The 15,464-nt window shown below is 40.4% G+C and overlaps 1 protein-coding gene across 1 annotated transcript in view; it reads right to left on the bottom strand.

The window, feature by feature from the left end:
* Positions 1 to 15,462, bottom strand: part of ASB4 (ankyrin repeat and SOCS box containing 4) — a 121,796-nt gene extending 106,334 nt beyond the window's left edge. The window contains exons 1-3 of the mRNA XM_060157054.1: positions 15,233 to 15,462; positions 11,131 to 11,276; positions 10,306 to 10,445 (exon numbers count right to left, since the gene is read on the bottom strand). Of these exons, the coding sequence (XP_060013037.1) occupies positions 10,306 to 10,356 (51 nt within the window). The 5' untranslated portion in view covers positions 10,357 to 10,445; positions 11,131 to 11,276; positions 15,233 to 15,462. The remainder of the gene's footprint in view (positions 1 to 10,305; positions 10,446 to 11,130; positions 11,277 to 15,232) is intronic.
* Positions 15,463 to 15,464: the final 2 nt, after the last annotated feature.

Below are 15,464 nucleotides of genomic sequence, written 5' to 3'. Positions count from 1 at the left end.
GATGGTAGCTGGAAAATGAGATCTTAAAAGTAAAATTTTAGAATTGTTGTGATTAGTGGTAATAGCAAAATCTTAAAAGTATAACCATAGAAGTGGGCAGCGAAGTAGTGTAGAGACAAGGTCACTGGAGGAAAGGCAATTGTGAAACTGAAAATGTAAGTGTGGAAAGGTTACACACAAGGATGTTAAAATCATCGAGCATTTTGGCAGTATAGTATAAAAGGGAGTGATTGTGAGCGGGGGCAGAACCATCGAGGACAGATGGGGAAGTATCCTGGGGTTGGGGGGTCAGTAGATAACACAGAAAGTTGAAAAGAGTATTTAGAGACGATGTTTCAGAACATAGGGGATTTTGTTAATGACTGACTATGGGTTTCAGAGGACACAACAAAAGTGTTTTGGAAGTTGGGGGTGGGGGAGGATAGGGAGATGGGAGAAAGTACCCTGCCATATGGGAAGAGTCTGCAGGATGAAGGCTGACTAGGAAGCCTGGGCTTCTCCACGTGACCACATGACATAGGGATAAAGGGCCTAATGAGATGAAACAGATATTGGAGGTGAGGAGGTGAGTTGTTCCAGGGCTCTCTTGTCACTCTTGTCCATGGAGGTACAGAGGCCAGGAGAGGGGCCGTGTTATGCCAAGCACAGATAACTCTGGAGATTTCTTTCCAATCCTCTATCACCTCCACCGTCCACATTGTTCCCAGTCCGTATAAAGGGCCAGATAGCAAATAGGTTGCATTCTCTATGGTCAGGGAAGGACTGCCTGGAGCACTGTGGTATAAAGAACTTCAAGGCCACATTCAGATTCAGGAGAAAAGGAAAATGATCACCTCTATGCCAGTATCTGCCTTCCCTAGCTTAAGGTGATCCCTAAAGCTCAGTTCAGTGTCTAATTCTCCATCCTACTTCCTACTTTTCAACCTGCCTCCTAGCCACTTAGGACTTTTACATATGTCACTCTGCTTCAGGCTACAACCTCAACCCTTCCTGAAGATCCTCTACACAACTTGCTGTGCTCTCTGCTAACGAACCCCATGTTTCCATGTCCAGACAAGACCTCATTCTTAAGCACGAAAATCTTGTCTGCAATCTTCTCCTGGGCTTGGAGAACATCAAAGGTGCTCATCAATCATCCCCTGTCCATGCCACCCCAATCTGTTCCTCTTCCATCCCAGTTAGTGTATCCCCATTTACACATCTGAACAACCCAAGTCACCTTCAATTCCTCCTTCTCCCCCACGTCTTTTCAGTCACCTATTTCCACCCCTTCAATTTCTGAAATTCCTTAAATCTGCTCCTTGTGCTCCCTCCCCACGGCCTCAGCCTTGTTCACATCTTCTCTCAAGGAGACTTAGGAAGGAGACTCTACCCAACTCACCTTCCAACAGCCATCAGAGTGACCTCTGTGAAACACTGTTTCTCCCTTCCTTAAAAGGCTTTTGTAGTGTGCTCCAAAGACAAAGAAGAAGATAAACTCAAAGGGCCAATATTGCCAGAACAAAGAGTTACAGGACTCCTACCACTCTGTCACAATGTGACCACTGCAGTGTCCCAGGGCCCTCGCAAGCAGCATGCCCGGTCCCTTTCCCATCCCATTATAAGGAAAGATATTTGCTCCGTTTTTCTCCCTCTCAGCACACTGAATGTATACATACTCTGCCCAGTCAGCAAATGACTTGCACATTCCCTGGCTATAAAAACAGACAAGCAACCCATGCTCATTGTCGACTTTCCCTGGCTACCAGGAAGTCGGCCCGCTATTCTTGCAGCGACCCTTCTCTTTAATAAACTCTGTCTTCCTTACATTCTGCCTTGTGTCTGGAAATTCTTTTCCAACCTGCGCTCCAACCATGACAGCTTTAGTGGCTTTGCAGCATATACAGGATAAAAATCAAAGTTCTTAGCTCTTGACAGATAACATTGTACATGTTTGTTCAGGTGCCTCCTCTCCCACTAGATTATGATCTCCACCAAGGCAGGAAGGTATGCCTCCTTTATTTTGAGTTCCCAGTAACTGCTTAGAGATGCAGAACATACTCAATAAATGTGAAGTGAAGTAGTACAAGCAGGCAGAGGAAAAGTATAAAAAGTAACCCAATTTTAAAGATGCTCTTTCATGAGTGTTGACACGAGCACATTTTCTATAACTCTCGCTATAGCTAATTCACCTCTGCTTACCATAAATAGCAAAGGAATAAAAATCTTTTAATTTGACAATTAACAAAAAATATAACAGGGTGGAAATAAGGGGGTTTTTTTCTTTTGGAAATGAGGTGTTTTTTGTTCATTTGTTTTTGTTTAACTTTTTATTTTTATATTGGAATATAGCCAATTAACAATGTTGTGACAGCTTCAGATGCACAGCAAAGCGACTCAGCCATACATATACACGTATCCATTCTCCTGCAGACTCCCCTCCCATCTAGCCTGCCGCATAACATTGAGCAGAGTTCCCTGTGCTATAAAGCAAGTCTTTGATGGTTATAATTTTTATTATTGTTTTTATTTTTTAAAACATCTTTACTGGAGTATAATTGCTTTACATTGTTGTGTTAGTTGCTGCTAATAAAAAAGTGAATTAGCTATATGTATACATATATCCCCATATCCCCTCCCTCTTGCATCTCCCTCCCAATCTCCCTATCTCACCCCTTGAGGTGGTCACAAATCACCGAGCTGATCTCCCTGTGCTATGCGGCTGCTTCCCACTAGCTATCCATTTTACATTTGGTAGTGTATATATGTCAATGCCACTCTCTCACTTCGTCTCAGCTTATCATTCCACCCCGGGGCCCTCAATTCCATTCTCTACGTCTATGTTTTTATTCCTGTCCTGCCCCTAGGTTCTTCAGAAACTTTTTTTTTTTTTTTTTTAGATTCCCTATATATGTGTTAGCATATGGTATTTGTTTTCCTCTTTCTGACTTACTTCATTCTGTATGACAGACTCTAGGTCCATCCACCTCACTACAAATAACTCAATTTTGCTTCTTTTCATGGTTGAGTAATATTCCATTGTATATATGTGCCACATCTACTTTATCCATTCATCTGTCGATGGACACTTAGGTTGCTTCCATGTCCTGCCTATTGTAAATAGTGCTGCAATGAACATCATCGTACATGACTCTTTTTGAATTATGGTTTACTCAGGGTATATGCCCAGTAGTGGGACTGCTCGGTCATAGGGTAGTTCTATTTTTAGTTTTTTAAGGAACCTCCATACTGTTCTCCATAGTGGCTGTACCTATTCACATTCCCACCAACAGTGCAAGAGGGTTCCCTTTTCTCCACACCCTCTCCAGCATTTATTGTTTCTAGATTTTTTGATGATGGCTATTCTGAGCGGTATGAGGTGATACCTCATTGTAGTTTTGATTTGCATTTCTCTAATGATTAGTGATGTTGAACATCCTTTCATGTGTTTGTTGGCAATCTGTATATCTTCTTTGGAGAAATGTCTATTTAGGTCTTCTGCCCATTTTTGGATTGCGTTGTTTGTGTTTTTGAAATTGAACTGCATGAGCTGCTTGTATATATTGGATTTTAATCCTTTGTCAGTAGCTTTGGTTGCAAATGTTTTCTCCCATTCTGAGGGTTGTTTTTTCATCTTGTTTATGGTTTCCTTTGCTGTGCAAAAGCTTTTAAGTTTCATTAGGTCCCATTGGTTTACTTTTCTTTTTATTTCCATTTCTCTAGGAGGTTGGTCAAAAAGGATCTTGCTGTGATTTATGTCGTAGAGTGTCTGCCTATGTTTTCCTCTAAGACTTTTATAGTGTCTGGTCTTATATTAAGGTCTTTAATCCATTTTGAGTTTACTTTTGTGTATGGTGTTAGGGAGTGTTCTAATTTCATTCATTTGCATGTAGCTGTCCATTTTTTCCAGCACCACTTATTGAAGAGGCTGTCTTTTCTCCATTGTATATTCTTGCCTCCTTTATCAAAGATAAGGTGACCATATGTACATGGGTTTATCTCTGGGCTTTCTATCCTGTTCCATTTACCTATATTTCTGTTTTTGTGCCAGTACTATACTGTCTTGATTACTGTAGTCTGTAGGATAGTCTGAAGTCAGGGAGCCTGATTCCTCCAGCTTCATTTTTGTTTCTCAAGATTCCTTTGACTAAAAGCTGGTTCTTTGAGAAGATAAACAAAATTGATAAACCATTAGCCAGACTCATCAAGAAAAAAAGGGAGAAGACTCAAATCAATAGAATTAGAAATGAAAAAGGAGAAGTAACAACTGACACTGCAGAAATACAAAAGATCATGAGAGATTACTACAAGCAACTCTATGCCAATAAAATGGACAACCTGGAAGAAATGGACAAACTCTTAGAAATGCACAACCTGCCAAGACTTAATCAGGAAGAAATAGAAAATATGAACAGACCAATCACAAGCACTGAAATTGAAACTGTGATTAAAAATCTTCCAATAAACAAAAGCCCAGGACCAGATGGCTTCACAGGCGAATTCTATCAATCATTGAGAGAAGAGCTAATACCTATCCTTCTCAAACTCTTCCAAAATATAGCAGAGGGAGGAACACTCGCAAACTCTTCCTAAAAGGCCACCATCACCCTGATACCAAAACCAGACAAGGATGTCACAAAGAAAGAAAACTACAGGCCAATATCACTGATGAACACAGATGCAACAGTCCTCAACAAAATACTAGCAAACAGAATCCAACAGCACATTAAAAGGATCATACACCATGATCAAGTGGGGTTTATTCCAGGAATGCAAGGATTCTTCAATATATGCAAATCAATCAATGTGATACACCATATTAACAAATTGAAGGAGGAAAACCATATGATCTCAATAGATGCAGAGAAAGCTTTTGACAAAATTCAACACCCATTTATGATAAAAACCCTGCAGAAAGTAGGCATAGAGGGAACTTTCCTCAACATAATAAAGGCCATATATGACAAACCCACAGCCAACATTGTCCTCAATGGTGACAAACTGACAGCATTTCCACTAAGATCAAGAACAAGACAAGGTTGCCCACTCTCACCACTCTTTTTTTTTTTTTCGGTACATGGGCCTCTCACTGTGGTGGCCTCTCCTGCTGCGGAGCACAGGCACCGGACGTGCAGGCTCAGCGGCCATGTGTCACGGGCCCAGCTGCTCCGCAGCATATGGGATCCTCCCAGACCGGGGCACGAACCCGTGTCCCCTGCATCGGCAGGCGGACTCTCAACCACCGCACCACGAGGGAAGCCCTCACCACTCTTATTCAACATAGTTCTGGAAGTTTTAGCCATAGCAACCAGAGAAGAAAAGGAAATAAAAGGAATCCAAATCGGAAAAGATGAAGTAAAGCTGTCACTATTTGCAGATGACATGATACTATACATAGAGAATCCTAAAGATGCTACCAGAAAACTACTAGAGCTAATCAATGAATTTGGTAAAATAGCAGGATACAAAATTAATGCACAGAAATCTCTGGCTTCCTATACACTAATGATGAAAAATCTGAAAGTGAAATCAAGAAAACACTGCATTTACCACTGCAATAAAAAGAATAAAATATCTAGGAATAAACCTACTTAAGGAGACAAAAGACCTGTATGCAGAAAATTAGAAGACACTGATGAAAGAAATTAAAGATGATACAAACAGATGGAGAGATATACCATGTTCTTGGATTGGAAGAATCAACATTGTGAAAATGACTATACTACCCAAAGCAATCTACAGATTCTCTATCTCTATCAAACTACCACTGGCATTTTTCACAGAACTAGAACAAAAAATGTCACAATTTGTATGGAAACACAAAAGACCCCGAATAGCCAAAGCAATCTTGAGAACAAAAAGCAGAGCTGGAGGAATCAGGCTCCCTGACTTCAGACTATACTACAAAGCTACAGTAATCAAGACAGTATGGTACTGGCACAAAAACAGAAAGAGAGATCAATGGAACAGGATAGAAAGCCCAGAGATAAACCCACGCACATATGGTAACCTTATATTTGTTAAAGGAGGCAGGAATGTACAGTGGAGAAAGGACAGCCTCTTCAATAAGTGGTGCTGGGAAAGCTGGACAGGTACATGTAAAAGTATGAGATTAGAGCACTCCCTAACACCATACACAAAAATAAGCTCAAAATAGATTAAAGACCTAAATGTAAGGCCAGAAACTATCAAACTCTTAGAGGAAAGCATAGGCAGAACACTATGACATAAATCACAGCAAGATCCTTTTTGACCCACCTCCTAGAGAAATGGAAATAAAAACAAATGGGACCTAATGAAAGTTCAAAGCTTTTGCACAGCAAATGAAACCATAAACAAGACCAAAAGACAACCCTCAGAATGGGAGAAAATATTTGCAAATGAAGCAACTGACAAAGGATTAATCTCCAAAATTTATAAGCAGCTCATGCAGCTCAATAACAAAAAAACAAACAACCCAATCCAGAAATGGACAGAAGACCTAAATAGACATTTCTCCAAAGAAGATATACAGACTGCCAACAAACACATGAAAGAATGCTCAACATCATTAATCATTAGAGAAATGCAAATCAAAACTACAATGAGATATCATCTCACACTGGTCAGAATGGCCATCATCAAAAAATCTAGAAACAATAAATGCTGGAGAGGGTGTGGAGAAAAGGGAACACTCTTGCACTGCTGGTGCGAATGTGAATAGGTACAGCCACTATGGAGAACAGTATGGAGGTTCCTTAAAAAACTACAAATAAAACTACCATATGACCCAGCAATCCCACTACTGGGCATATACCCTGAGAAAACCATAATTCAAAAAGAGTCATGTACCACAATGTTCACTGCAGCACTATTTACAGTAGCCAGGACATGGAAGCAACCTAAGTGTCCGTCAACAGACGAATGGATAAAGAAGATGTGGCACGTGTATACAATGGAATATTACTCAGCCATAAAAAGAAACGAAATTGAGCTATTTGTAATGAGGTGGATAGACCTAGAGTCTGTCATACAGAGTGAACTAAGTCAGAAAGAGAAAGACAAATACCGTATGCTAACACATATATATGGAATTTAAGAAAAAAAATGTCATGAAGAACCTACGGGTAAGACAGGAATAAAGATACAGACCTACTAGAGAATGGACTTGAGGATATGGGGAAGGGGAAGGGGAAGCTGTGACAAAGCAAGACAGTGGCATGGACATACATACACTATCAAAAGTAAAATAGATAGCTAGTGGGAAGCAGCCGCATAGCACAGGGAGATCAGTTCGGTGCTTTGTGACCACCTAGAGGGGTGGGATAGGGAGGGTGGGAGGGAGGGAGATACAAGAGGGAAGAGATATGGGAACATATGTATATGTATAACTGATTCACTTCGTTATAAAGCAGAAACTAACACATGATTGTAAAGCAATTATACTCCAATAAAGAGGTAAAAAAAAAAAAAAGATTCCTTTGGCTATTCGGGGTCTTTTGTGTTTCCATACAAATTGTGACATTTTTTGTTCTAGTTCTGTGAAAAATGCCATTGGTAGTTTGATAGGGATTGCCTTGAATCTGTAGATTGCTTTGGGGAGTATAGTCATTTTCACAATGTTAATTCTTCCAATCCAAGAACATGGTATATCTCTCCATCTGTTTGTATCATCTTCAATTTCTTCCTCAGGGTCTTACAGTTTTCTGCATACAGGTCTTTTGTCTCCTTAGGTAAGTTTATCCCTAGGTATTTTATCCTTTTTTGCAATGGTAAATGGGAGTGTTCCCTTAATTCCTCTTTCAGATTTTTCATCATTAGTATATAGGAATGCAAGAGATTTCTGTGCATTAACTTTGTATCCTGCTACTTTACCAAATTCATTTATTTGGATGGATTAAATTCCATTTGCATGGAATATCTTTTTCTATCCCCTCACTTTCAGTCTGTATGTGTCCCTAGGTCTGAAGTGGGTCTCTTGTAGACAGCATATATATGGGTCTTGTTTTTGTATCCATTCAGCCAGGCTATGTCTTTTGGTTGGAGCATTTAATCCATTTACATTTAAGGTAATTATAGATATGTATGTTCCTATTACCATTTTCTTAATTGTTTTGGGTTTGTTAATGTAGGTCTTTTCCTTCTCTTGTGTTTCCTGCCTAGAGAAGTTCCTTTAGCATTTCTTGTCAAGCTGGTTTGGTGGTGCTGAATTTTCTTAGCTTTTGCTTGTCTGTAAAGGTTTTAATTTCTCCATCGAATCTGAATGAGATCGTTGGTTGGTTGTAGGTTTTTCCCTTTCATCACTTTAAATATGTCCTGCCATTCCCTTCTGGCTTACAGAGTTTCTGAAAGATCTGCTGTTAACCTTATGGGGATTCCCTTGTATGTTATTTTTTGCTTTTCCTTTGCTGCTTTTAATATTTTTTCTTTGTATTTAATTTTTGATAGTTTGAGTTATATGTGTCTTGGCGTGTTTCTCCTTGTATTTATCCTCTATGAGACTCTCTGTGCTTCCTGGACTTGATTGACTATTTCCTTTCCCATATTAGGGAAGTTTTCAACTATAATCTCTTCAAATAGTTTTTCAGTCCCTCTCTTTTTCTCTTCTTCTTCTGGGACCCCTATAGTTCGAATGTTGGTGCATTTAATGTTGTCCCAGAGGTCTCTGAGACTGTCCTCAATTCTTTTCATTCTTTTTTCTTTATTCTGCTCTGCAGTAGTTACTTCCTCTATTTTATCTTCCAGGTCACTTATCCATTCTTCTGCTTCAGTTATTCTGCTGTTGATTCCTTCTAGAGAATTTTTAATTTCATTTATTGTGTTGTTCATCATTGTTTGCTTGCTCTTTAGTTCTTCTGGGTCCTTGTTAAACGTTTCTTGTATTTTCTCCTTTTTGTTTCCACAATTTGGGATCATCTTTACTATCATTACTCTGAATTGTTTTTCAGGTGGACTGCCTATTTCCTCTTCATCTGTTTCGTCTGGTGGGTTTTTACCTTGTTCCTTCATCTGCTGTGTATTTCTTTGTCTTCTCATTTTGCTTAGCTTATTGTGTTTGGGGTCTCCTTTTTGCAGGCTGCAGGTTCATAGTTCCTGTTTTTTTCGCTGTCTGCCTCCAGTGGGTAAGGTTGGTTCTGTAGGTTGTGTAGGCTTCCTGGTGGAGGGGACTGGTGCCTGTGTTCTGGTGGATGAGGCTGGATCTTGTCTTTCTGGTGGGCAGGACCGCATCTGGTGGTGTGTTTTAGTGTGTCTGTGAACTTAGTATGATTTTAGGCAGCCTCTCTGCTAATGGGTGGGGTTGTGTTCCTGTCTTGCTAGTTGTTTGGCATAGGATGTCCAACCCTGGAGCTTGCTGGTCGTTGAGTGGAGCTGGGTCTTAGCGTTGAGATGGAGATCTCTGGGAGAGCTCTCGATGATTGATATTACATGGGGCTGGGAAATCTCTGGCAGACCAATGTCCTGAATTTGGCTCACCCACCTACGAGACTCAAGCCTGACACACAGCTGGAGCACCAAGACCATTTCAGCCCCATGGCAGTGAATGTGGCAGTCTCCATTATGAAGTCAGATTATGAGGGTCTACAATAGCTGTTCAGCTAGAACAGGCTGACTTGGGAGCAATTTGTCTATGAGGCTGTCTCCAGCAGCTCGTGTCTGAAAGAGTAGGTCTCCGCATGTGCTGCGAGAATCTTAAATGTTTATATAGAGGTCTTCACTGGGTTCAGTCTCGGATTCAGTACAGATGGTCTCTGAAGAACACCTTACTCTCTCAAGGTTGTGTGCTTGAAACAGCTCCTAAGCCTCAGGGTCTACAAGCTGCAGGAAGACGAGACTGCCCGGGGTGGCCTGCAAGCCATTCTTGCCACGAGCCCCGCTGCTGCTGTCGTGGAATCCGGCTTCCCCCACCACTCACCCTGTAGTGAGTTTTCAGTGAAGCTTTCTCTCTGTGCTAGTGAGATTCATGCTACTTGAGTTGCGCAAAGCCACAGAGCGCGTAAATGTTGGGGTGGGGGTACAAACCCAGCAAATCTGGCCCCAAGGTCTGTGTTATGTCACCCAACGAGAGTGGGGAGGCCACGCTCCTAAACACCTCACCCCCACGAGCCAGCTCCTCAAACCCGCAATGCCACAGGTGGTTATCCTTTTTAAATATAGCAGCGCGTATATGTCAATCCCAAGCTCCCTAACTATCCCTTCCCTCCACCCTTCCCCCCACCCCGTAACCATACGTACATTTTCTGAGTCTGTGAGTCCGTTTCTGTTTTGTAAGTACGTTCATTTGTATCATTTCTTTTTAGATTCCACACATAAGCGATATCAAACAATACTTCTCTTTCTCTGACTTACTTCACTCAGTATGACAATCTCTAGGTCCATCCATGTCACTGCAAATGGCATTATTTCTGTGAAGAAGATTACTCTCCATAATGTGGGTGGGCCTCATCCTATTAGTTTGAAGTCCTTAATAAAACGAAGACTGATGTCCCCTGAGAAAGAAGGAATTTTTAATATGTATTTTCTTATATTGGATTCTGGTTCCACCATTTTCTAGGTGTGTAACCCTGGGCAAGATACTTAACCCCTGGCCTCAGTTTCATAACTCACAAATTGGAGATAATAACAGTAACTAATCCAAATGGTTGTTATAGGAATTAAATGAGGTAGTGTATGAAAAGCCTGTTGGAATAGGAAATGTTCAATAAGTAACAGCTGTGGTAGTTACTCTGAAAGAGGTTGCACATATGGTTTATTTATAGATAACTAGAAACATTATTGCTATTAGACAATGGGAAACATGCATGTATTTCCTAGAATGAACAGAACATATCTTAATTTTTTCCATAGAGTTCAGGCCATACTGAGTCAGCCTCTGAAGGAGATTGGGAGTTTTTGTTTCTGGTCTCCCCAGCTTTTCTCTCTCCCAACATTTTCTACCCTCTGACCTCTCCATCTGGGGTCCAACTGCTCCTGGAAGAGAGGCAGCAAATCTGACAGCCCTCTGTAGAAAGAGGCTTGGGTCTAGTGGACCATCTGGTTAACTTTCAACTTTAACTCAAAATTGTTTATTCATCTGTTCTAGAGATACATTGACACAATTGAAAAAACTCATTCTTTTTTTTTTTTTTTTTGCTTTTGAACTTACACACTGCTCTTTTCCTTTTAGCATCTTACCTTAAGAAAGGTTAAAGTTATCCAGTATCTCTGCTCTCTTCCCACACATACAAGAACATTAGGATGATTTAACACAGGTTCCACTTCCTCTTTCTTGTTCTTATCCAGAATTTTAAAAACTCATTCATTTTACTGGGCCACTCCTCCTGTAATAAACCAGGCATATTTTTTACAAAATGCATAATTATCTTGTGACTAGCACATAAAATTTTATTTTACGTTTGTGTGTTTTTGACCTCTAGAAACAGCAAGTTCATATTGTTCAACCTAATATTTGAAGAATGTTAATTTCTTGACTATAAATATTTTAAAATATATACAACAATTTTCTGTTTCTGTTATGGCATTTCTTCACTTTTTAGTATATTGGAATTCTCAGAAAATGACTTGGTGGTGGGGAAGTCTCCTTTACCCTCCAAGAAGCCCTAGTGTGAAGCCTCTACAAAGTAAATCTTTCTTTTACTGATAATACTTATCTTTTATAACACCTTTTCCATGTATTTTTGTGTTAAAAGATCTAAAGATATGACTCCTTAAAAAAAAAAAGAGGTAAGGAGAGGAAGGAAATAAAAAGGATGTGGAGGGACCAACGCCCCATCATATATTATATAAAATGAGAATAATCACAAGAAACCTATTTCACAAATTACTGGGAATATTACACATGATAATATACTGCGAAGAACTTTAAAGAGTTAAAAGTACAATCATGAAAGGCAGTCCACTTATGTGTCTGAAGAAACATTTTTGGTCTGTGAATGCTTTATTTCTGGTCCATGGTGACATAAGTATGAAAAATTGAGAGTAAGCATTTAGAAACTGTTATACGAATTTGACTAAGTCATTTTACATCTGTTGAATTAAATAATAAAAGATTTGGGCTTGTATTTTGTATGTCTGAATTTTTACTTCATTTTCTAGTAATTCACTTTCATTTTACTTTACAAAGGCAAAGAAACCCTGTCCTTCACCACACATAGTTTGAGAAGCATCGATAAAAGCTATTATTATTTCTGAAATTTTGCTTAACAACCATTAATTTCTAATTACAAACTAGTTATATGTCATTATTTGAGAAATACTCTCTCAAACCAAGTGTAAGGAGTTGCCAGCATACAAACAAGTTCCAAAACAAGTTTGTTTTGTCTTGGGTAACATGGTTATTTGGAAGTCAGACACCATTTTTCCCATGAAATAACATTAGCCGAGGGTTAGGTTCTTGGTGTAGCCTATCAATCCCAGTTATCTCAAAAGATGGGTAAGCTATACAATAAAATGTGATCACCCGTATATACTGTAAATTTTTTTTTTTCGCGGTACTTGGGCCTCTCACTGTTGTGGCCTCTCCCGTTGCGGAGCGACAGGCTCCAGACACACAGGCTCAGCGGCCATGGCTCACGGGCCTAGCCGCTCCGCGGCATGTGGGATCTTCCCGGACCGGGGCACGAACCCGTGTTCCCTATATCGGCAGGCGGACTCTCAACCACTGCGCCACCAGGGAAGCCCTATACTATAAAATTTAATGACCAGGCTTCTCCACCCTCTTACGATGAAGAAATTAGGCTACTGATTTCCAAATCAGAAAACATCCCTCTTCCCCACCCAGCCATGAGAAAAGGTAATTCTTAGCTCTGGCAGGGTGGTAGGGATAGGGATAAGGATGGGGTTACTTTTGCAGAAGTTGCTTCAAGAGCAACTCAGAAAGAGGAAGAGTAATGGAGCTATAGTACTCTTCACACAGAGAATGGAGGAATTAGGAGATCAAGTTTGAGGGAACTCACTGGTCGAGTTAATAAAATTAAACTGAGGATTCTCTAAGATTCTCTGAGAATGAGGTTTGGCAGGTTTTGCTGGACTTGAAAGCCTGGTTCTTTACCACAAATGCCTCTATCCTAAACCCCAGGGCATTGTGGTGGCCCAAGACGGTGAGAAGGCTTCATCCTGAATTGAAATCTGTTAGCGGCTACCTCAGAGATTTTAATTTTTCTTCTGTCGTTGTTTGAAAAGATGTGAGGACAAGTCTAGGCTTAGTGAGAAACATTGGTAGAATCAATTAGTGCCACGGGCAAGAAGGGAAAGTAAGCATAAAAGCTGTATTTCGCTACCCTGAGTATACCCTGAAAGAAACAGACCTTTGGCCCTTTAATTTCAGCTGAAACCAGGATGAATTATTAAGCACATGACTTTTTTAAAAGCCTGGGAATAGCAAAAGGGGAACAGCATACAACAAGGTAATGTTATTTACAATTTATGGTTTCCTCATTTTGTGATACATTTGGAAGACACAGGAGCCTAACTCTTGACCCAGAGTCCAAGAGGAATAGTTTTATATACTAGTCACTAACCAGAAACCTTGGAACAAGACTCTCAGAACTAATACAGAAGCCCTGGCCACAGTCCCAGGCCTTCTTCTTTAGGCCCTCATTCTAAATTCTGATTTCATATATGAGATTCTTCTCTGTCCCCAAAGATTGACATTAAAAACGTCCCTAGAGAAGAGATCCCACCCACATGTATCCAGTCATAGGGTAACTATGGAGAAATTCTTAACCAAAATTGTCCATGGATAGAATCTGGGGGCTTCATGACCTCGAATGAAGGGAAAAAAATCTTGATTTCTAAAGGAATTTAACATTTCCTTCAATTATGAAAGTAGAAAACAAATCAAATCTCAGAAGCATTAGCAATACTTGTGACTTTGTTACTAATGTAAATAAGAGTTATGTTCATTATTTCATTATAGTGCTGCAGACATCTTGAAATAACATTTATGCTCATCGTTATTTGAAAGAATGTTGCTAGATCTTGTTATTTAACGTGTTAATAATGTAGCACACATTACACTATTATATTACTATAGCACAAACTTTTAAAAGACTACTTTGATAATTGCATTTGAATGTAATTGGTCTCCTTTGCAATCTGCACCTTTTTAAAATAATTTTTTAAATTATTTATTTATTTATTTTTGGCTGCATTGGGTCTTCGTTGCTGAATGTGGGCTTTCTCTAGTTGCGGCAAGGGGGGGTTACTCTGTTGTGGTGCGTGGGCTTCTCATTGCGGTGGCTTCTCTTGCTGCAGAACGCAGACTCTAGGGCGCGTGGGCTTCAGTAGCTGCGGCTCGCGGGCTCTAGAGTGCAGGCTCAGTAATTGCGGCACAGGGGCTTAGTTGCTCCGTGGCTTGTGGGATCTTCCTGGACTAGGGCTCAAACCCGTGTCCCCTGCACTGGCAGGCGGATTCTTAACCACTGCACCACTAGGGAAGCCCCACACCTTTTATTGTATGCATTTATGTTATTCTGTGAAGGCATCTATAATTTCACTACTGCCAGAGGGGTTCATGAGATAAAAAAAGGTAAGCCTCCAGGACTTTCAAAGTACAACTATGTTGCTATCTACCATGCAATATAACCTAATATCCTTTAGGACTGAATCAGAGACATACAGAAACTGAGGGGTCTCTTTTTTTTCTTGGTGCAGAACAGGTGAGAAACTGGCATTTGCTTTTATTTACTGGTTGTTAATAAAACCGATGTTTGTTGAAAATTGGCAATTGTGACCATTTCTGCCTACACACTACAGGGTGGCAGTTAAGTACTGGCAACCATCAGAAGCTTGTTTCAGCCGTACTCACTTATTATAACTGTCTCAATCTTAATGGGGAAGGTTCTCTTTTATACTTTTTTCTTTCTTTATTCACGTTATGATTGTTAAGTTTTAAAATGGGGTTTGTTTTTGGTGGGTTTTTTTTCTTCTTGTCTTATTCCCATAAACTGAGTTTGGAGCAAAAATAGTGTCCAGGTGAACTTCCCTGGTGCTCCCAATGCAGGGGGCACGGGTTCAATCCCCGGTCGGGATTCCGCGTGCCGCAGGGCACTGACAAAAAAATAATAATAAAATAAAATAAATAAAATAGTGTCCAGGTTTTGAGGTCTCTAGTCTAGATGAAGCATTACGTAATGGAATGTTTCCTTCCTCCCATCTACATCCTGTTATAAAAAGTAGTGATTCCAACATGACGTATTTACAAGACATGGCCCAGTATCTTTTCCTGTAATTAAAAAATATATATATTTAAAACTGTCCTCCAGAAGTTTCTTACCGGACTAGGACGGAAGGAATGTCTTCGAAGATTAATCGAGAACTGAGAAAGGCCTGCAGCCTGCTTGAGATTCCCGTGGGGTTGTCTGTTAGTGAAGGGAGGTGAAGGAATTCAAAGTGTCACGCTCTTGACCTAACCAGGGGCGGGATAGGACGGTTCCCACTGCCGGGAAGGTGTCTCAAGAGGCAGGTTTGCGGTGACAAAGGCCAAGGGCCGCGCCGAGGGCGGAGCC

This window comes from Lagenorhynchus albirostris, chromosome 8, assembly GCF_949774975.1.
Source record: "Lagenorhynchus albirostris chromosome 8, mLagAlb1.1, whole genome shotgun sequence".
Classification (NCBI taxonomy): Eukaryota; Metazoa; Chordata; class Mammalia; order Artiodactyla; family Delphinidae; genus Lagenorhynchus; species Lagenorhynchus albirostris.
Note: the sequence above shows the minus strand (reverse complement) of the source record. Positions and strands in the feature narration are given on the sequence as shown.